This window comes from Melanerpes formicivorus, unplaced genomic scaffold (assembly GCF_026170545.1).
Source record: "Melanerpes formicivorus ecotype bairdi unplaced genomic scaffold, bMelFor1.0.p_v2 SCAF_1, whole genome shotgun sequence".
Classification (NCBI taxonomy): domain Eukaryota; kingdom Metazoa; phylum Chordata; class Aves; order Piciformes; family Picidae; genus Melanerpes; species Melanerpes formicivorus.
In genome coordinates this window covers 55,135,313-55,159,806 of record NW_027142353.1, presented here as the reverse complement: position 1 = coordinate 55,159,806, position 24,494 = coordinate 55,135,313, and the positions used below count along the sequence as shown (strand labels likewise).

Sequence of the window (24,494 nt, the reverse complement as noted above, 5' to 3'; positions counted from 1 at the left end):
AGCTCCCAAAGAACTAAAAACATTTTCTTTCTCACAGTGTCAGCACATACAATAGAATAGAATAGAATGAATAGAATAGAATAGAATAGAATAGAATAGAATAGAATAGAATAGAATAGAATAGAATAGAATAGAATAGAATAGAAATTAACCAGGTTGGAAAAGATCTTCAAGATTGAGTCCAACCTATCACCCAACACCATCTAATCAACTAAACCATGGCACCAAGCGCCCCATCCAATCTCTTCTTAAACACCTCCAGTGATGGTGACTCCACCACCTCCAAATAAAATAAAAATACAGCCAAATAATTTAGTAGCTCTGCATATCTAGTGCAGATGATTCATAATACTATTGATAAGGCAACATAAGTTGCTTAAAAAACAGCTATGGGCTTAGATTTCTATCCTCAAGATCTCACCTAAAACTGGGAAAGTGTTGCTCCTGTTTTTGTGTTTCCATGCCACCTTGGTTTAGCTCCATTTAAACTGACCAACATGAGGCCTGTTTCCTTTTTTCAGTTTTGCTTAACCTGGCCCCTCAGTTTAGGGAAGATGTTGAGTTGCTGAAATGTGTCCAGAGAAGGGCAATGAAGCTAGTGAGGGGTTTGGAGCACGAGCCCTGTGAGGAGAGGCTGAGGGAATTGGGCTTGCTTAGCCTGGAGAAGAGAAGGCTCAGAGGAGACCTTATTGCTGTCTACGACTACCTGAAGGGAGATTGTAGCCAGGTGAGGGTTGGTCTCTTCTCCCAGGCAACCAGCACCAGAACAAGAAGACGCAGTCTTAAGCTGTGCCGGGGGAGGTTTAGGCTGGATGTTAGGAAGAAGTTCTTCACAGAAAGAGTGATTTGCCATTAGAATAGGCTGCCCAGGGAGGTGGTGGAGTCACCATCACTGGAGCTGTTTAAGAAGAGATTGGATGAGGCACTTGGTGCCATGGTTTAGTTGATTAGTTGGTGTTGGGTGACAGGTTGGACTTGATGATCTCAAAGGTCTTTTCCAACTACTCTGTTCTATTCATCTGACTTAATGAACAAAGTAAGGCTCACAAAGGAATCTATTTTAAAAAACATTGAGAGTTAACTGAGCTGATTTATTTCATGGCACACCAGGATCTGTGTTTTACTTACATGCCATTTATTGCAAAACAAACAAACAAACAAAAAATGCAAAATGTACAATTTCTTTGAGAAAACTGCAAACATTTGTCATTGCAAGAAAAAAATAAAACCAGAACATTGTCCCTTGATAATATTTGTACAATTATTTAGAACAAATTGAAAAGAGGTTGTGTATTCATCTATATAAAAGAAAGCCTGAAAGAACAGGTAAATTTAGTTACTTTACAAAACAAAAACATACCAAACTGAAATATGTTTGCATTTTCCTTTATTAAAATTATGGCACTTACTAGCAGAAATAATAATAGGGCTTCACAATGAGAAGCAGTATCATTTTCCAAACATCACATTTTTTTCCCCCACTGCCATTTGGAAAAGAACAAGCCCTTTATAACTTGCATAAAACTGAAGAAGCCTTCATCATGATTTATTTTTATTTTAATAACACTATTGCACCTGTATCAGCCCTGCACTGTTGTCTGTTTTCCTTTGTATTCTAAGTCAAGTTAGTTTTGCTGTGCTGTCAAGTAAACAACTGTAATAGCATATCACTGGAAGATGTTTAACATTTATGCTAAATGTGGCTGATCCAGCAAAGAAAAATCATTCAATTTAATATGATTCTTCCATCATTTTTTTTTATTTTTATATCTTTTTTTACAAATAGCTAATGTTGAACATATTGCATGACATTACCAAAAGTATTACAAACTATAAAAGAAAGAGCGTGAACTGAGAAATCGGATTTCTCTAGGGCTGTAGTAGTGAACGACAAAAATCAAAAGAGCATTACATTGCAGCACCTTTGAATGTGTAACAGAAAAAAAACCAACCAACCAGAGCTCAGTGTACACCAGAAATGGGTTAGTGAATGGTACAATTTTCAATGTTTGTGGGAAAAAAATAATAATATATATATATATATATGTGTACATACACAAATACAAACACACAGGTGAAAAAAAAATCCTCAAGCATTTAAGACATCTAAAAAACTGAGCTTTTCAAGGGAAAACCAAAAAAGGAAATCATAAAACACCATAAAATGATGTTCACCAATTTTATAGCATCGACATGCATTTTTCATTAAACAAAAGATGACAGGCTCTAGAAAAAAAAAACTAATTAAATAATTATTGTATAATACAGTAAATGCAATCAATGCATAACGTGAAGTTGCATGTTAAATCAAGTATTGTTATGATTCAGTATTAAAATTAATCTAACAGTTTGCAGGTACTAAACTACCCTTTACATATTCACAATGGGACGCTGCAGCAAATTTATAATCAGATCCAGCTGATAAGAGTATTACTGTGAGTTGACACCAAGGTCCATGGAACACATGAGAATACAGAAAAGCTTTGGAGCAATACCTCCAAAATGATTTGAAATTCCATCCCATCTCCCATTTCATTGTATGTCCAGTCTTAAGATTAGTAGAGTGAAAACTGCTATTACAGTTTTGGAAACATTATATTAAATGAAATAAAGTCTAATATAATACAGGCTTCACCTAACAGAAAGCTAAGCTTTGGTTATATAAAGTGCAGTTCAACAATATGCCAATTAATCACAACGGTGTACACACAGCTAACTTTTGCAGCTCAGTTTCCTTGCAGATTTTAAAAAGTATTCATGTTTTACAGTTTGCTTGGACAGCAGGCTCAGTTTAAGAAAAAAAAGTAAATCTATTTCAACTCTAAGTACTTCAGTACCATCCACCTTTGTGCACTACACTTCTAAACTGCTCGGTATTGTGTAACCTCTTGGATGTTCACTAATCTGCACAATTGCATTTGTATCCCATCACATAAAATCCCTAAGCTCTTGGCAAAAGAGTTCCCTAACCTCTTCAGCTCCTTTACAGTTTTTGTTGTATGAAGTTTTCAAGTTTTATGATGATACAAGCAGTACATTCCATCACTCTCATAGCAACTTCTGAAGTAAATCTATCATTGGGAATCTGTGGGAAAGGAAGTAAGTCAGGGTACCTAGTTTTTAAGCTATCTACTCCATACGCTTCCAATGTCTGAACATCATTTGTAAGTCCCTCCAGTTGCTGACTATATTCCTCTATTTTTTGTGCAAGGGCCGCTGGTTTCACATCTTTGTCTGATTTGCCCTTCACAGCGTAGTCAGCTGCAATCAAGGCTAGTTTAGTAGAAAGATAGCACTTAAAGCACACCCACTCATTGGCATTTTTATGGAGGTCATTTCTTGCAGCTGAAAAGTTAGCTCGAGCCTGCCTAAGCCATCGTCGTGCCTCTACAGGATTGCCAACAGACCTGAATGTAGGCGGGACAAAAAAGCGCTGTGAATGAGATGGCCCAGTGGAAGAAGGACCCTTTTCTTTATACTGTTGCCTTTCACATTTGTGGCTTGTTGCTTCTTGATTCCATGAAGTATAAAATCTTTGAAATGAAAACTTATCTGACTGAAATCGAGAAGCAGAGGATGAAAATGGTCTTCTTGAGGCTCTGTCCATATTTTGATCCATAAAGGCCTGTTTTTCTAGCCTGTTAATCTCATTCTGCAAATGTTTGAAAACTTCATTAGCTACATCAAGATTCTCTGCATTTTTATCTGGATGCCATTTAAGATACAGCCTCCTAATTATCTTCTTTCTTTCAGATTCTGGAAGCTTCCAAGCTTGCTCAATCACAGATGTCACTTCTCTTAATATTTCTGGCAATGAGGTCGATTTTATCTTTTTTGGAGAGTGATGTTTCGAGGATGTTGTCTTGTGGCTCTCTCTGCCAATGAAGAGAGGTGGAATTGTTCTTGGTCCATGTGCTGGAAATTCTGTAGGACTGGTTGGGGTAGAAGGTGCACTATCCCTGCTTTGAGAACTTTCCTCTGGTCTAGAAAATTTGTACAAGTCAAGAGAGCTCACTATTTTGTATTCACTATATCCAATATCAATCTGGTAAATCTTCCCTAGAAAACTGGGACTTTCATCATCTTCTCTTTCTACTTCTTGTACAATGATTGCATAGGTGTAAGTTGGTTGATATGATCCATATATATCACCACCTTCGGCATCAACAAGGTAGCCAACATATTCACCGGGATAAAATACATTCATTGGATCCATAAGGAGTGTATAGTGAATTTCAGCAGGTATAGGAGTGCCGGGTGTTGGTAGTTCAAGTTTTGATGGCTCAGAAGAGTCATACTTCACTCCTAAACTGTCAAGCTTCTCGCCAATCCGGTAAATATCATTACAACCCAGCATGGCAATTAAATATGAGGTATCAGAAATCAGGTTGTCAGTTGCAGATTTTAAGGTCATTGCTAAAGCTAACAGGAAATTTATGTCTTTGCTGTCAGAATGCTGTATGTAAAGCAGTATTACTGCATTTCCGTATCTCTTCAGGAAAGCAAATGTTTCACTTTTGCTGTGAGGAATAGGAGCAAAACCTTTAACTCTTAATGTTGTTTGCAGCTTCTCGAAACAGGAAACTTTTAAGCCTTCTCGCAAAGCTTTGCAAAGCCTTACTGCTTTTTCTTCGTTAGCTAAAAATGCATTGTCATTTTCATGCTTCATAATCCTAATAAGTCCTGTGATGAATTGTTCTGAGGACAACAGCAACTGTAACCTTCCCTGCAAAGAACATAATGCTCCAAACTGGCAAACTTTGGGGGACTCTTCATCCAGCTGTTCTTCAAGGATACTGCTAAGTAAACGAGGTCTCAGTTTCTGAGGGAACAACATTATCAATTTAGTGTGAAAACCATGATCCTTGCCTAAGTAACACTGGCTAAGATCAACAAGCATTTGCACGCCAATGTTACCTTGGATTCTGCTTTTGTAGTGGGGTGCATCATCAAAAACCAAGATACTAGACTTTACTAACCTACCATCTTGACTGGGAAGGTAAAGGGCAAAATCCCTCATATTCTCCAGGTCATTCCTAACTTTGACAGCATCATTCTGAAGACTTTTGAACAGGCCAGATACTACTCTTTTAACTGTGCGCATTTCATTAGGATCCAATTGCTTTCCTTCTGAGCTCTTGAATATGCGACTCAGAACTTCAACATACTGCTTTGTTGAAATAACATCTTCAGTACCCAAATGTTTAAACAACTGATGGAAAGTACCAAGTTCTAAAGGAAGTTTGTAAAGATAAGGTTTAAAATCAGATTCATACTCAAGGTTTATTACCACTTCTTCAGGTCTAAGAAGCTTCCAACCTTCTTCCACCATTATGAAAGAAACTCCTCGAAGCTGAAAACGGAATTCCCTTTTCTCTGTACTAAGAAATTCATAAATGCTTCTTAGGACCTTGGCCCTAGTTTTTACCATGTCATCATCCAAAGTTGTTATATTGCATATGTTTCTGCAGTTATTGATAACTTTGTCCAGGGGAGGGTCCAAATTAACATTCAGCATAGTTAAAACCTGCTCAAGTTGTTCTTGCGCACCAAGACTACTTCCCTCTTGCTCTTTGATGCTTAAAGGTGTTGCTTTCTCAGGAAGAATGGGACATGAGGTCCACAGCAACTGCAACACATCCGTCTGTTTGAATTTAGGATTCACCTGTGCCCCATTGAATCGTATAAGAGGAAGGGTCCCATTAACTTCTTGATACTGAGGATGAAATCTCACAAATTCTGCTGGAGCTCGCTCGGGGCAGAGAAAAGGAATTAACGACAACTCTTTCAGAAAATTTCCTGATAAAAGGTCAGTTCTTTCTTGAAATATGTGATGGAGGAGGACATCAACGGTATTTTGGAGCGTTTCTTTAGACCAGCTTTCTGTATTTGCTCGCATGCTGATCTCCTTAGCAAACTGTAGTAACTGCTGCTGTGAAATGATGAATTTCAATCCGATATGTCGAAGGAAAGTTACCCATGATGGAAGGAATGCAGCTTGATTTTTCGGTTTTGTAAGTTGCTCTAGTTTCTTAAAAAAATCTTGAGGTATAAAGAATTTTTCATGAAGCATAACTTCAAAGACTTTCACAGTCCTGTCATAGAAATATTTGGCAGGTTTTAGTCTATTGCTTGCATCATGAATGATCAAAATGCTCTCAAGCTTTTCAAACAGCTGTTCTTTGATTTCTGAAGTTTCTTCAATGCCAGTTAGCCTATTCTTTAAGTAGATCAAGTGTTCCAATTTTGCATCGTAAGACAGACTTTCAATTTTTGGCAAAAGATGTTTCAAGTACACTTCGAGATCATCCACAGAGACACAGCCAAGCAGAGTATACAAATCTTTCAAATGAACCTTCTCTTCAAGAAAAGCCGATGAGGTTGACTGTGTCCATCTGTCCACTTCTACCGATGGGATGCTTTTCGTGAGGACGTAACATGTCCCGTATTTTGAAATGCTGATGTATCGGCCACTGATTGATTTGTAACATGGAAGAGACTTCAAAATTTTAATGTCATCCTGAGATGTCAAATGACATAAATTGCAATTGAAGTACATTAAGAGAGCCTCAAAGTCACTTTCTGCTAACTTTTCAGTCCTAAAAGTTGATGTCTGAACCATATATTGTATGGCTTTCAGAATGCTTGAAGGATTATCTATATTTGCTGTACATGCCGACAACAAAGGCACTAAAGCACTGTCTTTAGAACAAATTTTGTTCAGTGCCAGCTGAATACAGCCAGTTTTCATCAGAGCATGAAAAACCTTATCACTTTGAGCATTTGGAAAAACAGCTATGTGCATAATGCTGAGGGGCAGCAAAACATCACACTCTGGCACAACGAGCTGATTAGCTGAGACAGTAAACCTTACACCTGGGAGCAAAGTCCAGTCCTTCAAAGTTTCAACAACATCGTCAAATTTGGCTTGTGTATCTTCTTGCTCTTCCTTAATATTTATAGACTCACTAATAAAATGCCAGGCATTTTTAAGCCAAGATTCACTTGCAAAGTTTTCCTTCCATTTCATGCAGTTTCTAGTTTTGTATTCTCTAGGCAACACAGATGACAACAATTCAGCAAAACTTCTGATATCAAAGGCTTTAGCTACTTCACTGCTAAATAAAATATTGTTGTACCTCAAATACAATGTGTTCATGAAGAGATCCTTGCGAGATGGAATTAGTTCATGGTACGTTGTTAAGAACTTGGGTCGCTTTGAATCAAAAATTTGCAAAACATTGTCAAGAGTAATGAGGAGTGGCAAGCCTTCAATTTGGATTTCATTTTCTTCTGCATCTTTGAAACAGTAGTCAACCAGAAGTTTGAGACTATGGAAGAGCTTCAAATTTGTCTGCTGAAGACGACAGGGCAACTTCCCAATGTGGCAATTGGAGTCTGGAAAAGAAAATGTCATCAAAAATGATCGGACATCAGCAGGTGTCACATAGGTGACAGGAATATCTGCATCTACCAAACAGTGGTAAAGATTTGCAGTTTCATCACAGTTATAAACCAAATTGAATCCAATTTCTAAGAGTAAATGCTTGAGTCTGTAAACATTTTCGGCGACTGTCTTCCGCGTTGTGATGTTGTATTCTGTATTTTTGAGATGCTGCAGTTCATCTTGTAGTAAATTGTCAAAGAATGGCCTGCCTTTGTTCACAGTAGACATGTTAACCCATGTGATGATAACAGCAGAATGCAAATCAGAACCATCAATATTTGGAGCTCGCATAACAGGTAAAAGACGCTTCAAATCTTCATAAATGCAAGTGTAAACTGCTTTCACTAAACAATACCAATCTGGCTGAATGTCAAGTCTATTAACTGGAAAAAAGGATAAAAACTTTTTTAACGTGTCCTTCACAACATGAATAGGTGTGTTTTGCAGCACTGATACTGTAGGATCAGTGCCTGGAAAATACCGTTTCTTCAGCTGAATCAGCAGTTCAACATAGGCCGGTGCTATCAGCGCCGTCATTAGGCTACTGTTCCAGTCGCTTCTTACTCCAACACCATTATCATCACGCCACAGATTTCTTCTTGCAGAATCCAGTGCAAAGTGTCCATTCACATGAAAAGGTAATCCAGTTTCTAATGACAATGGTAGGAAACAGAACGCTCTGTGGGGTTTTTTGTAATTATGAGTAATGCAAGCTGCTACCCCACCACGTGGGAAAAGAGTAATGTCCTCATTCTTGTGGGCTGAAACCACACTTTTGGATACCTTTTCCATGGCAGAAAAGCCTGATCTGTTACAAATTAACCAAGTTGTAAGATTTCCTTCAGAGTCCTCAGTATCCATTGTGTAGGTAATCTGTTGCACAGGTATTTCACTTAGCTGCTTTTTTTTAGTTACACTGTCAATGACAGATGCGTGGAATTGTTTTCGTTTCAGTCTGTCTCCATCAGTGATTTTGCCTTGTACAGAATACAACACATTCAGTGCTCCTGTTGTTTTTTCTATCTCACAAATAGAAATTTTTTCCATATGGTTCAAAAACATTAAGAGTTCTGCTCCATCTGTACGCAGCTTATCTAAAAGATTTTGGACCATTCTATCTGAGCATGGAACTGTGGAGATTTCTGATACTTTAGCCATTTCTCCATTTCGAAGAGGAAACCTAAACATTGTGCAATTATCCAGCTTGAAGTGATCTCCTAAGTAGAGGTCCAGTACATCTGAGAACTGCGTTCTGAAATCTGCATCTAAATCTCTAAACATGCGGCCAGGACTTGTCGATGTTGCACCTGGTGCATATCTAGCATGAGGATCAAAAATACAAAGTATATCATTGCCAGATATGAAAGAAGGGCAATCAGTAATGTGATAAACAGAATTGAAACCTATACCATATTGCCCAGTTTTACAGGGATTTCCTACTTTTGTACCTTTTCCAAGGTTCTGAATTCCTCGGATATCATCTTCTGTAAAAGGCTGATTGTTGTAAACACAAAGTGCGGGTCCTTGAAGTGGTGCCCATTTTTCATCAAATATTCTATCAGCTGGATGCTGTCTAGGATCAAACACAAAACAGACCTCTGTAGCTTTTGCATCATCTGCATTCTGAAGGAGCTCTTTCAGCATTTCTTTTTCTGAAGGGTAGGCATTAAGAATGCTTTTAATTCTGCTTGTCAGTTTTTCTTTCTGACCAAATTCTGTTCCAAGAGTAGTGAAACAGATATTGGATGCGTATCTTTCTAAAGCTTTATGACGCTTTGGTATTGCTCCAAGCTTTACTGCAACCTCTCTTGGAATGTCACCATGACAGTATTTAACAGTTGTGTCTTTGACTTTAATCCATGGACAGTCATTGTAACACAAAGATTTTGCAGGCAGAAGTGCAAGACGAGTGTCAGGTAACAAAATCTCACCATACTTTTTCTCACAAAATTCCTGCTTCTTCTCTCTAATGAGGCCCCATATTCCTTCACTAATTATTCTCCTGCACAGCTGAAAGTTGTCTTCTGTTAGCTGTTTGTTCCCTCTTTCCTGATTTATTAATTCCAGAACTACAGCAAAATCCTCAACTGTAAAAGCCTGTCTTACACCCACACTTTCAAACAGTTCACGAAAACTGTTTTTGTATTTATTGGGCAACTGATAGAGATAGGGTGCTGCTTCAAAATTCAAGTGAAAAGAGACTTTTGTTGGATCAACATACACATTCTCAACCAGAATAAAACTAGAGTTTGTCAGTTGCTCAATTATCATAGCCTTTGTCGCCTCATTCTGTAACATTGCCTCATGCAGATATTTGTAACAAGCATTAGTGATATTTTCTTGATATAACGTGATTCCATCAAATGACTTTGCAACTTCTTCCAACTGATTTATGACCAAATTAACATCTGGTTTCTTCAGTAAACCCAAGAACTCTTTGACAGCCAATGACAAAGAACCACAACCTTTAAATGAGTGGGAATTTTCATTAAGAATTGGTTGTATTAGGCAAACTATATCTTGATGATCAGCAGTAAAAAGATCAGCTGCTGAAAACAATGCTTCGGGCTGAAAATCACTGCCTTTCCAGTGCAGTGAGAAGCCTGCTGGCTTGCTAAGGAAAGGAAGGAAAGGGATGCTCTGACATTTTGCTGCAAATTCTTTAGCTCTAGGGTCCCTAGATTTTAGTTTTTCATCAATAAGGCTCAATATAATACTGCTTCTGAGACAAGCTGCGGCATGATCAACCTTGTTAATTTCGGCTACAGACTCTGCACGTTCTATCAGATCCTCCCACAAAATGTCATCTTTAGCCATTCCCAGCTGAACAAGTTTAACCAAAATAACTGGGTTAAGATAATCCTGAGTGGTGCCATAAGGAAATCGTCCATCTTCAGGATCATACAACTTTGCAACTCTTCCTTCAGGATGGATCAGTCTTGATGGTGTAACTAATGGGTGTCCATCCAATGAACAGGGAATACATGGAGTAACACGAAGAATTCCTGAGAACTCCTCAACCTTTTCATTGAGAACATAACGCATCAAAGGATCACGCAGCTCTGCATCAATCTCCTGAACATTAGGGAAAAATACTTCAGAAAAGAACTGTTTCTCAGAGAAAGTGTTCTCCATTAAGATGTATTTGCATCCCGCTTCTTCAAATCCTGTCTTTACCCAGGATGGGAGATCTACAGCACAGAGATTTTTGGAACCAGTTTTTTTAAGGTACTTCAGAAAGATCTTAAAGGCTGCTGGCCCAACATCTGGTCTTTTCAGTATAGTGTCATCTAAAAACCTTACATTCTTCATGGAAACCCAAGAGAAACCATCAGAAAACACTTTGATCCCTTCTTTGCCTTTCATATGAGCTATGTCTTCATAAAACCCTTGACAAATAACAGAAAAATCATCATGAACTGAATCAGGATCTGGCCACACTGCACAGTAACTGTAGTCAACTAGCTCACCATTCATTGCCATGTCACGTAGAACACAAAGTGCTTCTAGGTAGGCTTTTACAATGACATTCCTCATGAATACTGTATTCCATCTTCCCTTTGTGTCTGTTTTCCAGATCTCTTTTCTATTTGAAGTAACTGCAAAGCAGCCATTTATATGAAGAGGTAAGCCTGTTTTTATTCGTAGAGGTAAATAGCAGAATACTTCGCCTATGGTGTTGCAATTGGGTTTCACAATCCATTTCTGATCCTGGGTTTCAGACAGCAACACTCCTACTCCACCACAGGGAACAAGACCTAGCCTTCGTCCACTTTCATGTAATGAAAATTTTAAAGCATCTCCAATGTCCATGCAAGAACATATAAGCCATGTTGTTGAATCTACTGTTTTCTGTGGCAACTCATCACCTGATCTTTTTGTCTGTCCCGATTTAGCCATTTCAAAGAAAGAAGCTGGATCATCTTCTGTACCTCTGAAAAGTGGAGACTGTAAATCAGCAATCCGTCTAAATACATGGTGAAATTCTTCTACTACTATCTGTAAGATACATGAAGACTTCGGTGTTTCAGTGGGAAACTTTTTATTACTGCTACTACAGACCTTCATGAGTTTAGCTGCTTCCTTTAATACACTTGCGTTCGGTGCAGTCAAGGCTTTGGAAGAACACAGATTTTTTTTGATAGTGACAACATCTTGTGCCACCCCAGGATCATCTGCCTCAATTTTCAAGTATTTCAAAACCATGGAATTTACACTCTGAGCAAATATTATCAGTCTGTGACCACAAATGCTGAATTCATCCACAAGAGAGTAAATATCTGCTGTATTGTAAGAAGCACTGCTGACTTCACTCACTTTAGCTTCCTGCTGAGTTCTAAACGACAGTCGGAAAAGTGTTCCTTTGTAGCTGTAAGGAGATTCTACAGTCAGCGGTAGCTGGCAACCAAAAACTCCTATGAACGGCTTAAACTGGTTGGGAAATTTTCTCAGCCTCTTCTGTTGTTTACTCCAGTTGATTTTGATTCCAGGGTTTGATTTATCTCTAATATGCTTACTGATATGGTTAACATTTGGATCAAACATAATCATGAATTCCCGGCTCAAAATAATAGGAACATCAGTGATATGATACACAGAATTGAATCCCAGTCCAAATTTCCCTACTTTGTCAACTTCACTCCTTTTTAAAGACTCTCCTAATCGAGTTATATTTAAGAAGTCAGAGTCTGAAAATTCAGAATTGTTGAATGACCACAAAGCTGGACCATGACATGCTGCCATTCCTGGATCCAGAAGGTTCTCTCTTATGTCCATATTTCTTCTCATGTCAATCAGGAAATTACATTCCGTTGCATTAGCATCATCAGCATTTTGAAGAAGCTCTTTAAAGATATCTGAAATGGAAGGGTATTCTTCCAAAATGTTTTTAATTCTTACAGTCAGAGGCTCTCTTTGCCCAGACTGCTCAAATCCCATATTTTCTGGGTTAATCAGTCTTGTGCTAAGGCATGGGACATTTAACCACTCAGCAGTTTTCATTGGTATGTCTTCATGAACCAGAATTATTGGCTCAACAGAATCTTCAAGCAAATCGTTTAAGTCATCAACTTTGATATCACAGTAACAGCACTCATGAATTGGCTTCATTGCAAGCTTATAAGGAAGTTTGCCGCTGTATAGTGGCATCGGTGTATGCAGGCTCGCAGGAATCTGATTGCTGTACAGCCATCTTATGATGCCCAACATGATGTGAAGATTTTGCTTACTCTCTTGTTCCGAGAGAGACTGCTCGCTCTTTAGATATATTTTCTGAATGACCATGGAAACGTGGTCTGGAGTTAACTGCTCGATTGAACCACAGCCTTTAAACAACTGCTGAAACTTCGCCATAGTTTTTGGCACATAATGTAGATAAGGTTGGAGATCAAGGTCAGGTACTGACTTTATTACTGCTTGTGTGAGGGAACAAAATGTTTTACCTGTCCAAACCCAGGGAAATTTCAGGGCTTTAAAAGCTTCTTTACCTTCTTCTAAATGGTCATGCATAAATCCATAAATCTCAAGCAAGATATGCTGAAACTGATAATAGTCCTCATCACTGAAGGTTTTAGAACTGTGCCAATCAACCACTACTTTGAAATGTTTTAAGACTGCTTTGATGCTGGGCTTGGTTGGGATGCCAAGTGCTTTTTCTGTATCCAACTGCACATTTTCCACAAGAGGAACTGAGGAACCAACTAAGATTGCATGAGATATATCACACATTTCTGGTGGTGAACACAGATTACAATGATCTCCTTTCCAAACTAAGGATCCTGGGTAATTTGGAGGTCTTTCCTTACATGCAGGAATCCATTTTATTTTTTTCAGAGCAGCTTTTGTTTCAGATGAGTGAAGCAGTGCATGGTTTTTGTTCAAAATCGTCAAGAGAGTTCTAGCTTTTCTTAACAGTAAATCATGACTTGAGTTAGAGTTAGCATGCAAACTTTCAATTTTATTTGCTACTCTCATAATATCACTTTCCTCAAGATTGGCCTCATTTTTTAAGCCTATTTGTCTCAGAGAATGAAGAATATCTGAAGATGTAAAAGTAACAGGAGGGAAGCAAATTTCCTCCTCAGCATAAAATAAATTTTGCAGAAGTTCTACCTCAGGATCAAAGAGTTCATTTGCTGACACTATCTTTTCCTGTGAAATCTTAATAAACTTCAGTGGTGTCAGCCAGTCTATCACTTCTGCATTCTCATTTTTCAGAAATGTCAGATTTTCAAGAACCCATTGCATTATCTCTGTCGTTTCATCATGTGAATAAAAATCACTTCTTATGTCTTGTATAACAAGCTTCAAGCAATCTGTGCTCTTTAACTGTTCTATTTTTAGGAGGTTAGCTAAGCAAATAGTAGCTTCATCACTGCTGTCAATTACTGGAACAGAAAACCTTAGACCAAGAGGAATTTTAGCAGTATGGTGCAATACCTTACTACCTTTTAGCCCAGTAAAAACAGGGGCACTTTCATCAGATGATTTTTCAATTTTTTTGAATATTAGTAATTCCTGAATAATTTTTCTCTCTTTTTCACTTGCATCAGTTAACCTAGCTAAGAAGGCCCTAAGAGCATCTTTATGTGTCGATGGGAATGATGCAACCTGGCTGCATAGTTTCTGTAAGGGCATTTTTTCCATTATTTGTAAAACAGCACTTGGTAATGGTGGATGCACGTATTTTTTTATAAGTGGATGTTGGATAGAAGTATCCAGCTTCTTAAGCACAACTCCACCAACTTTCTGAATAATATCAGCTAAACATTCCGGGAGCTGAGTCTCAGATTCATCTTCCAGAATGATAGGTGAAGGATTCCTAAACCTAATCAGTTCCACTGATGCTTGGTTTTCCTCCAGCAGTGTCTTGGGGATAAGCGGCATGTCATCAAACACACTCAAGTCATCAGAAAAATGTATATATAGGTTCTTCCAGACCATCTTAAGCCAGGAAACTGTTGGGTGATTTTTCTCTTCCAAACCTGGACACCACTGTACCACCATGTCTCTGCCAGGCCACACAGTATTCATAACTTCTTTAACAAGACGGGCAAACCTTTCTGGGTTCAGAAGCTGTAGCTGAGTGCAGGGCCTTCCTGAAATTATAGCAAAATAATAAAGCCATGAAAATACAGAGCAGAGTTAGATAACAAAGTGAGTTTAGTTAGGGAGGGAGAAGCAAAGAAAGGGGAGGGGAAAAAAATAAAAATCTAACTTGTGGCCTGCCTTTTATTTTGTGGGGAAAAAAAGTGTTAAATATACTGCAGACACCAGCTACCCTTGCCTTCAGGAAATAATTAAAAGCTAATACATTCCATATTAGTATAAACATAAAAACAAATTGGAAATGTTATTGCATTCGTTAGTTTGACACAAGAGTTTTCAGGCATACTTAGCAACTACAGATTTACTATCAAAGCAGAACCTTCAAACATTTGTGGGTTTTGTTGTTTGATTCTTTACACCACTTATGTGCCGAGCAGTAAATAAGACTCTAATCCATTATTTAGCTATAATTGCAAAGACTCAAATAGATTTGAAAGATCACTTATTAGACACAGCAAAGAGCAGCCCAGGTGAAGATGATTGTACCCTAAAACTGACAACCAAGAAAACTCAGTTGTGCAAGGTGTTCTGAAACTAAGTGTAGTTGCATGTGCTTTTATTCTTAACAGAGTCCTCACTAAAAGAAATAAGTACTAACACTCATGTCTTATCATTAAGGCAGCTTATATTTAAAATCTACATAATGTCTGGGGCTAAGGAAATAATACAGAATATAAACACTAACTCCCAATGACATTAAAAACAATGACAGAAATGGGAGAAAGACTTGTATTTGAATTTCAGATCTTTCCTCCATCTAGATAACCACTGCCATTTCCTCAAAAGCAGCAGTTCAATTAAAGATACTATCTACTATCCTTGCTCTACTGGAACTCAGCAGTAAGACATTCTTCAGAATAAAAAATTCAACAGAGCTATGCCTTTTTCCTATAGAGCTATGCATTCTGTTAGTTCTATGTAACAGAAAACAGAGGAAAATATGGCAGCCTGGTGCAAGTGAGAAATACATGCATTAGCGGACCAGAAAGATAAGAATTTACTTAAAACCTAAGCTTAAATCCCTTTATTTAAGCACAGAACTTTAGAAATACTGTTTTAAAATCTGTACATGTGACCTTACAGTACTTGAAATCTTTTTCAATTGGAATAAAATATAAAGCAAAGAAAATATTCACAATTTCCATGTAACATAGGTACAAGGATTCCTTCAACAATGTGCATTTTCCCCTCAACTGATTTTAGAACTCCTTTCACTGTTATCTTTGGCAGCAATCTTTTGGCAGCTCTATTTGGCAAGTTTTATTTGTGAGAAAGCTGGAGCAATGAGAATCACCAAATTCACACAAATATCAAGCTTCAATCCAAACCAGTACATCTTCAGTTAATAACCGTACCTGAAAATCCCCAGAGAAGCTGTTGGGCTAGAATATAACCAAATCCATTTTTAGAAAACATCCCATGAGTTACACATGAACACAATAAATAAAGAAGCAGATATTAACTAGAAAAATACAGTACACATTTCAGGAGAGAAAAAAAGTAAGATCTGGTTGCCTTTGTACAACACAATAAAAAAAAAACTTGCATACCATCTTCTCAAAGAAATAATACCAAAACCTCTGTATTTCATCAACCACATAAGGAACATTTCTCTTATCACCACAAGTGATGGCTTTAAAAAAATAACAAAATAATCGTAGATTCAGATTAGATGTACAGAAGAAATATTTCAGTATGAGGGTGATGAGGCACTGGAACAGGTTGCCCAGAGAAGCTGTGGATACTCTTCCCTTCAAGTGTTCAAGGCTACCCTGGATGGGGCTTTGAGCAACTTGGTCTAGTGGAAGGTGACCCTGCCACACCAGATGATCTTTAAGGTCCCTTCCAACCTACACCATTCTATGAATTTCTAAAGCTATATAAGTAAAATTCTTGATAGATAAGGTTTCAAAATCTGACCAAAATCTCTCTAATACTATTTATAATAACGTATCCCTTGTAAGGCACTGCAGTTTGTACTTTACAAGTATGAAAAGTCTTAGAATGAAGAAGAATTTAGGAGGCAGAATGAAGAGAAAAGCAGACCACTATGATGTTACAAAGGGTTAACTAGAAGTCCTTAAGCATTTCAAGAAGTTTTGGAAGACTTAAGAACATATTAACTTAAGAACATGCTAACATATTCACTTCAGAAAATATGTTCATATATTCAATAAGAGGCATACTACCAACCAAGCACAACTTCCTAGATAAAAAGTCATTCAAAGAAACCTCCAGAGGAAGAAAAGACAGAGGCAAGACCTTAAATATGAACTAAAGTCTTCCCAAGAACTAAAATGACTAGATAGACTTTGTTGCAACTCAGAGACCAAGCTAGAAGTGGAGGAATGTCTTAGGAGAGCTGCTTAAACTGTGTTCAAGCATATAGTCTGTTAAACCTGTGTTTTGTTAAGTTGCTATGCTCTGGTTTTGGAGGGTTTCGGGGCTTGTTTGTTTTGTTTGTTTTCAAGCATGGTTTTGGATTGCTTTGTGACATTCCCTTGATGGAAATTGTCCAGGACAGTATGTCTCAAAAGTCAAATTATGATTTCATCACAAGGAACTGATATTTTTCAAAGCTAACATTACTATTTTTCATACAATCTTCCATCCCACTAATCTCACTGTGGCTGTCTTGATGCCTATATATTTCTGTGCTTTTAAAGTCCCAGCAATTACTAGTAGAGTAAACAATAGTTCTTTATGTTTCTATCTCAAATTAAGACTATTCACTGCTTGGATGCACAATTTAAAACAGTCACTACTTTCAAAATTACAGTGAGCAGAAAGAATAATAGAGAGTGAACATATAAAGGATTCAAGGGGAAAAAAGGTCAGAATGCAGACTGAAGGAAGAGATACTGTGACTGAAAGACTGAAGACTATGATAAAGGGTACCACGAAACGCAAACCAACACAATGATTTATAGTATTCTATGTCTGGGTCTAATGTCTTCAGTCTAAGAAAGAATTCTGATGAATTGAGCAATTTAAAAAGAGGGAGACAAGAATCTTTTTCTGAAAATTACATTTTCTAGACATTGAAGAACTGCTCTCCATATACTCACACTATTGAAAAATAAGCTGAAGAGTGACTTGGTTTCAAATTGTATTTATGTGAAAAGACTTCTGAGGCTCAGACTTCGTATTTGCCAATCAAATGCACAATGAAACACAAGGTAGGAAAGGTAAAGATAGACAACCTCCAAGTAGAAAAAGAGGCAAAAATATTTCATTGTGAAGGTAGACAGAATCATCTTATCTAGAGATGCAGCAAACTTCTTTGACAAGTCTTTGAACAAGACTGAAAGCATGTCAGTAGGTCCACATTGACACAAGTGCAAAATATGAATGAAGACTCAGGAAACACTTGATGAAATTGTATGAGGCTAGATGTTTAAGCAGGTTTTACCTGGTTTTAAAACCGTGCAATGATGTGATCACTTGTGATTGTGAGATCAAACATGATCTACAACACAAAAAGTATGAAATAACTGCTGCATATGCAAATACTACCAATGTAAAATAGAATTCAGACTGTTTTATGCAAGGACTACCATTTCAGAACAAGACACTGAACCCTGAATACATGCTTTACTATGTATTGATTCTTTCATTGTGAATTTTCATCCTGCTTCCCTTGCCTTTTCCTTTTTGTTCATTTATAATTTTCCTTTGTGTCATTTCCCGTTCAAACAGTACAGCCTATTGTATCTTAACGCTAAGTCGGTGTCAAAAGAGATGTGACTTCAAACCTGGGTTTGGAACTAGTGTGTCCAATCCTTATAAATCCATTTCACAATTTCACAACTGAGACTACAATTCACAATTGAGAATACAATTCTCAGTTTCACAATTGAGAATGCAAAAGACGCGTTACCTCGGCTTTTGGCAGCTTCCTTCAAAGCAGTGAGAATCTCTGGCTTCAGGTCATCAGAAAGCAGCTTTCCTTCCAGGCCAGGGAAGAGTGATCTAGCACATCATGTAACAAAATAAAATTAAATTAAAAAAATAAATAAATCACATTTTAGCTACTATCTAATTTATTTCTGTTGCTGCACAGATATTATCAGCATAGTAATCATCATGGCAAAAGTCACATGCAAAGCAACTGCTTACATATGCAGAAAAGGGCTATCAGTGGGCATTTTCTTGTAAAGGAGAAAATCATCCATTTAGAAGCAGAGAGTAGTAAGAAAGCAATTATTCTAACTGCTTTTTTCAAAGCCGGTATAGGCAAGTTTTGTTTTGATAGAAAAACTTGGACTAGAAAATTATTTTCCTCTGTTTTTCTGCATGAGGGGATCAAGAGCACCTTCAGTAAGTTTGCAGACAATACCAAGCTGGGTGGGAGTGTTGGTCTGCTCAAATGTGAGAAGGCTCTACAGGGAGATCTGGACAGCCTGGATCAATGGCCCAAGGCCAGTGGCGTGAGGTTCAACGAAGCAAAACTGAAGCTCTGGTTTACCATTCAAGCTAAGTTTTTAAAGACCTTGTTTAAAATATACCTGGGAAATTCTTCTGAGGTTATGTAAACTACATCCTGTTCTGACACTGATGAGGAAAAAGGAACAAAATTTCCATTCTGTAATGGTAAAAGCTCCAATCCAATTAGTTCACTGTAGACTCCATCAGAAAGCACAAACTCTAGAAGATGAAGCTTTTCTTCAGCAGGTCCATTGTGCCCAGATTTCCTTAGTACTTGCCGTACTACAGCGGGAGTCACTTTTTTCACAGCTTTAGCAGTAGAAATAGTAAGATGCACTGCACTAGCAATATTTGCTGGTACCTTGGCAATCTGTTTCCCTGAATTCTGGAGGTAGTTGAGAACAGCCTGTGTGTACTCCAAATCCTCATCCATTTCAGAAAAGTACACCTGTTCCACTTTTATCCACTGATTACTCACTGAGTAAATAACTGTATTCTGGAGCAGCTCTTTAAAGAGAGGTACTACAATTGGTTTCCAGGGCACCCTGATTTTGTTCTCATCAGGCCATAACCTATAAATTCTTTCAGCTGACAATGGAAAATCTGAATTCTTCTCAGTCTCCATTCTCTTGATAGCTTCCAAAATAAGGGTGGTATACGCCTTTGGTACTACATTTACTACAAGCAGATCATTCCACAAAGCTGCTGGATCTCTCCATTGATCCAACTCTCGCCATTTGATACTTCTCCTATTGTCTGTGAGACCAAAGAAACCACTAACATGAACTGGGAGTCCAGTTTTGCTTTCTTCACCTGGAGGCAAAGGCAGAAAACAAAATGCTCTTCCTGAAAAGTCTGCTGCAGCTTCTTTTCCATCTCCGTTAGATGATAAAGACATGGCTATTCCAATAGTAGGAACAAATTTCAAGTCATCAGCTAAACAATCCAGTTCAGTACACATTCCTCGACCACCTACACAATTACATACTAACCAAGATGTTTTCTGTGCGTCCTTAACACTCTCATCTTCTACAACTATATTTACATGGTATGTCACACATGTTATGCTATTGCTTGGAACTCCCTTACAATACTGACTTATTGCAGTTCCTAAGATTTTGATAGAATTAGGTCTTTCATGTTTCAAGGCCTTGTTCTCACTAGCAGTTACTCTAAAAATTAGCTTCTCAGTTCCATCAGCTTCCCTAACATGCAATGAAACATCTTGAACACTCTTTAAAAAGAGCAACACTGTGTCCGCATCTGCTCTGAAAGATTCAAACAGCTCCAAAACCTTCTGCTTGTCGTAAACATTGCTGCTCAGTTGAGAAGGCTGCAGACGAAGTGGGAAACGAAAAAAGGTGCCAGGAAAGTTTCCATTCTTAAAGGTTTCCTTTGTGCTGCCAAACACACCAATGAATGGGGCAAACTGGTCTGTAAGTTCATTGATTTCCTTGCTGTCTTCTTTTAGATTCCAGCACTGCCCTGATTCATGAGGTCCGAAAAGAGTTTGATGAGGATCAAGCATTCCAATCTGGTCACCACTGAAAATACTAGGGACGTCTGTATGCACAAAAAAGAGCAACTATTAACAATACTAAAGCAACATATTTTTCAAATGCATTCTTAAAGAGCAAATTTTAAAAGAGCAAGAAAAACAACTGTTATAAAATTCTAATGAACCAATTATAATGGCCAGGGAAGTGGTTGAAGGTGTTTAAAAGACATGTAGATGTGGCACTCAGGGACATGGTTTAGTGGTAGACTTGATAGTACTAAGCTAATGCTTGGACCTGATGATCTTAAGGGTCTTTTCCAAACTCAACAATTCTATGATTCAATGTTCATTGACAGGAAGAAACAACCACAGTCCTATCCTGCCATTAAATACATAAATGATCAAACAGTAAACAACAGAAATATTTTTTTTCAGCTATGTATTTTTAGATTTCTAATATTTTTAAGGGAAAAAGAGGCCATTTACTAAAGATATATTCTATTACATTCATACTCTGCAGATCTTGAAGGTTTGCAAGAAGTAATCTTGTATATTTAAAAGAGTAAGTTCCCACAATTATCAAACCACCAAACATATTAACTAAGATTTTACTCATCCTCTACTAGGTAAAGCATTGTGAAAAAAACATTCTGTGTCTTACAAACTGACTTCACAATTTACAATGTTATTTCAGCAAAATCTTGTCTCTTGTCCTGTACTATTACAGTATCACAGTATCACAGTATAACTAAGGCTGGAAGAGACCTCAAGGATCATCAAGTCCAACCTATCCAACACAGACCTCATGACTAGACCATGGCACCAAGTGCCACGTCTAATCTCCTCTTGAACGCCTCCAGGGATGGTGACTCCACCACTTCCCTGGGCAGCCCATTCCAATGATGAACAACTCTCTCGGTGAAGAACTTTCTCCTCACCTCAAGCCTAAACCTCCCCTGGCGCAGCTTGAGACTGTGTCCCCTTGTTCTGGTGCTGGTTGCCTGGGAGAAGAGATCAACCCCTTCCTGGCTACAACCACCCTTCAGGTAGTTGTAGAGGGCAATGAGGTCACCCCTGAGCCTCCTCTTCTCCATTATAACTATGTAGACTGTATATTATTGTAACTATTATATTGTATATTACTGTATACTGTATATTATTATAACTATTATAACTACTATAACTATGTAGACTGTATATTATTATAACTATGTAGACTTCTCCATTATAACTATGTAGACTGTAAGTACTACTTACATTACAATACAGCAGTAAACGTTTTGCCAGTATAGTAAGCTTCAAGACTGAATATTACCAGCTTGTGAAAGGGCATGTACTATGTCTCTCAAATGTAAATCTGCATATACCTCACTTAGAGAATATCCTTTCTCACATGAGAAAAGAAATCACTGCTTATCATGCAAAGAACCTTTCATATTTTTACTTACATATCTGTCCTATGTTATTAGTATGAAGGGCAATGCCTAACTGAAGTAAGAGTGTTCATTTCAACATAAGGGATTAAGTACGTAAAGATGTTACTAGAAGAAACAAATCCCCTCAGAAACCTTCAAAATCCAAAGGATATCTCATAGTTTGAGGAAAATGAAAATGCTTAAGTAAACTTAGCCAGGGATCTAATTTTAAAATGCACTATAGGGAAAATATTAAACATTTGATGAATATCTAAAATAATGAAATAACCTGAAACATCAACATTTCAATTTTAAAATATCTACTGAGAGTACCTGTTATATGATAAACTGAATTAAATCCAATTCCAAATCTTCCAACTTTCAGGGGATCATCTTTCTTCCTACTTCTTGCTATTTCCTGTATACCGTGCCAGTCCTCAGGGGTAAAAATTGCATCATTGTATGCATAAAATGCTGGCCCTGTAATAAATAGGCAAGTGTCACAAAGATGACAGAAGAAAAGCATTTAGTATTAAAAATACCTAGCAAATTAACTTACAGAACTGAGGAAGTATTTCTTTAAAGTATGCATGTACAAATTTAATGAGGATGCTATATCTCAAGTCGACATCACATGATGCTTAGTGACAAAAGGGAGGTATAGAGTAGCAGCAAAAGCTGCTACACACAAAAGTGAGGAGATGGATTTACCTCTGTATATGGTACTGAAGAGATTTATATTCTCTTTGGTATCTAGTGCTGATGTCCACATTTAAAAAAAAAAATATTGTGAAAAGCTGGACAGAAAGCAGAAAACAATAAAACTTCTGAAAGAAGTGTCTGGGGCACAAGGCTTAAACTCGATCAGTTCAGTCTATCAAAAAGATGTTTGAAAGATGTACTAATCACAGCCTATTAATACCTCAACTGGAAGGGAACACACAGCAAGATGCCACAATAACCAAGGTCTAGAAAGTAAGACAGACAAATTCAATTTAGCAGACATAGTGAGGCTGATTAACAACTGGAAAAAAAAACTAGAAACAAGAAGTGGATCATCCATCACTGAAATCTTCAAATCATGACTGAATGCCTTTTGGGATGATTATGCAAACCTGTTTGATAAATGCGTAACTGACCTCTATCACACAAAGCCATAACAGATGATACAAAAGAAAAAAAAATTACATGAAACTACATTTGCTGGCAGCATGGAGTTTGGTATAAGGGTGAGAGAGTAAGAAATGAAGAAGAAAAAGAGAACTACCTGGAAAATGCTGAAATGCAAGGGGCTAGGGTCATATTTACATTAAGAACTGGAGACAGTTCTCAAAAGGTAGAGGTTAGTATATAGTTATTGAATCTTGTTGACTTTCTCTACTAAAAATCCTTCCTTGTATTTTGAGATGCTGACTGAACCCAGGGAAGTAAGTCACAGCATCACAATCACTGTGGGAGAAGTGACTTAGAATAAAGCAGAGTATGAAGGCTGTCTCAAACAGCATTAACTGAAAGCAGTTGGAAAGCTGCTGTTGGCAACCTGCAAGAAGACAGTGGAAGCATAAGGCCTTCAACAGCAAATATCAGCTCTGCAAAACAATTATTAGCATTATAAGAGACAAAAGATGCCCCTAGTAAGGTGGTCATCTCCATACAGCAAGGAGAAAAACATATATAACACATGCACATTGAAGAATTATGGCCAAAATTAACAAAAACTACACTTACCCTGATATTGTGCCATGTCCTTTGACCACAGAGTTTCTGTTCCATACTGAGTTTCATCATATAAAAACCTAACCTCTGTGGCACCAGCATCTTCTGCATTCTGTATCAGTTCCTGAAGCAGCAAAAAAAACCAATCCAAAATCCAAAGTGTTAATGTTTCACATATTGTAGCAATGGCTCTCCAACTCAAGTGTAATTGTTTTCATGTTTCAAACAACATAATTTTATTGTTTGCCAGAATGAAAATAGATAACCATTATAAAAGGAATATTCACAAAAATGCCATAAATACCAAAAATACCACACACAGATAGTTACAAAGCTGAGAAACACACCACTAAGCAGTTACTACTATAACTACATTACCCCAAATCAGAGTCTCAAAACAATGCAAGAAGGCAGAAAAAAACCCTAATTTATATATATATTAAAAGTTTACTGTTAAACACACACAAGAGCTCTAAGGCAACAAGTCATGAAGGTCACTCTTCTGTACATCAACTCAATTCTGTTTAACGTGTCACAGTATGAAGCAACCATTCAAGAGCCATTCAGTTTCAGTATTCAGTATCACTAAGGTTGGAAGAGACCTCAAAGATCATCGAGTCCAACGTGTCACCACATACCTCATGACTAGAGTGTGGAGGACACTACTGACCACTGCAGGCTTGAACTCACGACCTTCCCATTAAGGGTCTTATGCGCTACCAACTGAGCCACACACGCCCCTTACTCACTTCCAACAGCACCTCAGCAAAGGGGTGTAAAAACAATTCTGACCAATAACTCTCTACATCATGAACCAATAGAGCTCACCTATTGAATGAAACCCACAGACTAGACAGAGACTTATGTGAGACAGTATCTGTAA

The 24,494-nt window shown here is 37.6% G+C and overlaps 1 protein-coding gene across 5 annotated transcripts in view; it reads right to left on the bottom strand.

Annotated features, from left to right (window-relative positions):
* Positions 1-975: 975 nt before the first annotated feature.
* The window catches only part of SACS (sacsin molecular chaperone), a 70,163-nt gene continuing 46,644 nt past the window's right edge, over positions 976-24,494 (bottom strand). For 3 of the 5 annotated variants that reach the window (XM_068143967.1, XM_068143977.1, XM_068143984.1), the window contains 6 exons: positions 23,624-23,735; positions 22,229-22,375; positions 19,063-20,545; positions 18,435-18,526; positions 15,910-15,936; positions 976-14,544 (listed from right to left, as the gene is read on the bottom strand). In XM_068143967.1, the coding sequence (XP_068000068.1) occupies positions 2,984-14,544; positions 15,910-15,936; positions 18,435-18,526; positions 19,063-20,545; positions 22,229-22,375; positions 23,624-23,735 (13,422 nt within the window). In that variant the 3' untranslated portion in view covers positions 976-2,983. The remainder of the gene's footprint in view (positions 14,545-15,909; positions 15,937-18,434; positions 18,527-19,062; positions 20,546-22,228; positions 22,376-23,623; positions 23,736-24,494) is intronic. The other 2 variants (XM_068143991.1, XM_068144001.1) reach the window with 1 other exon arrangement.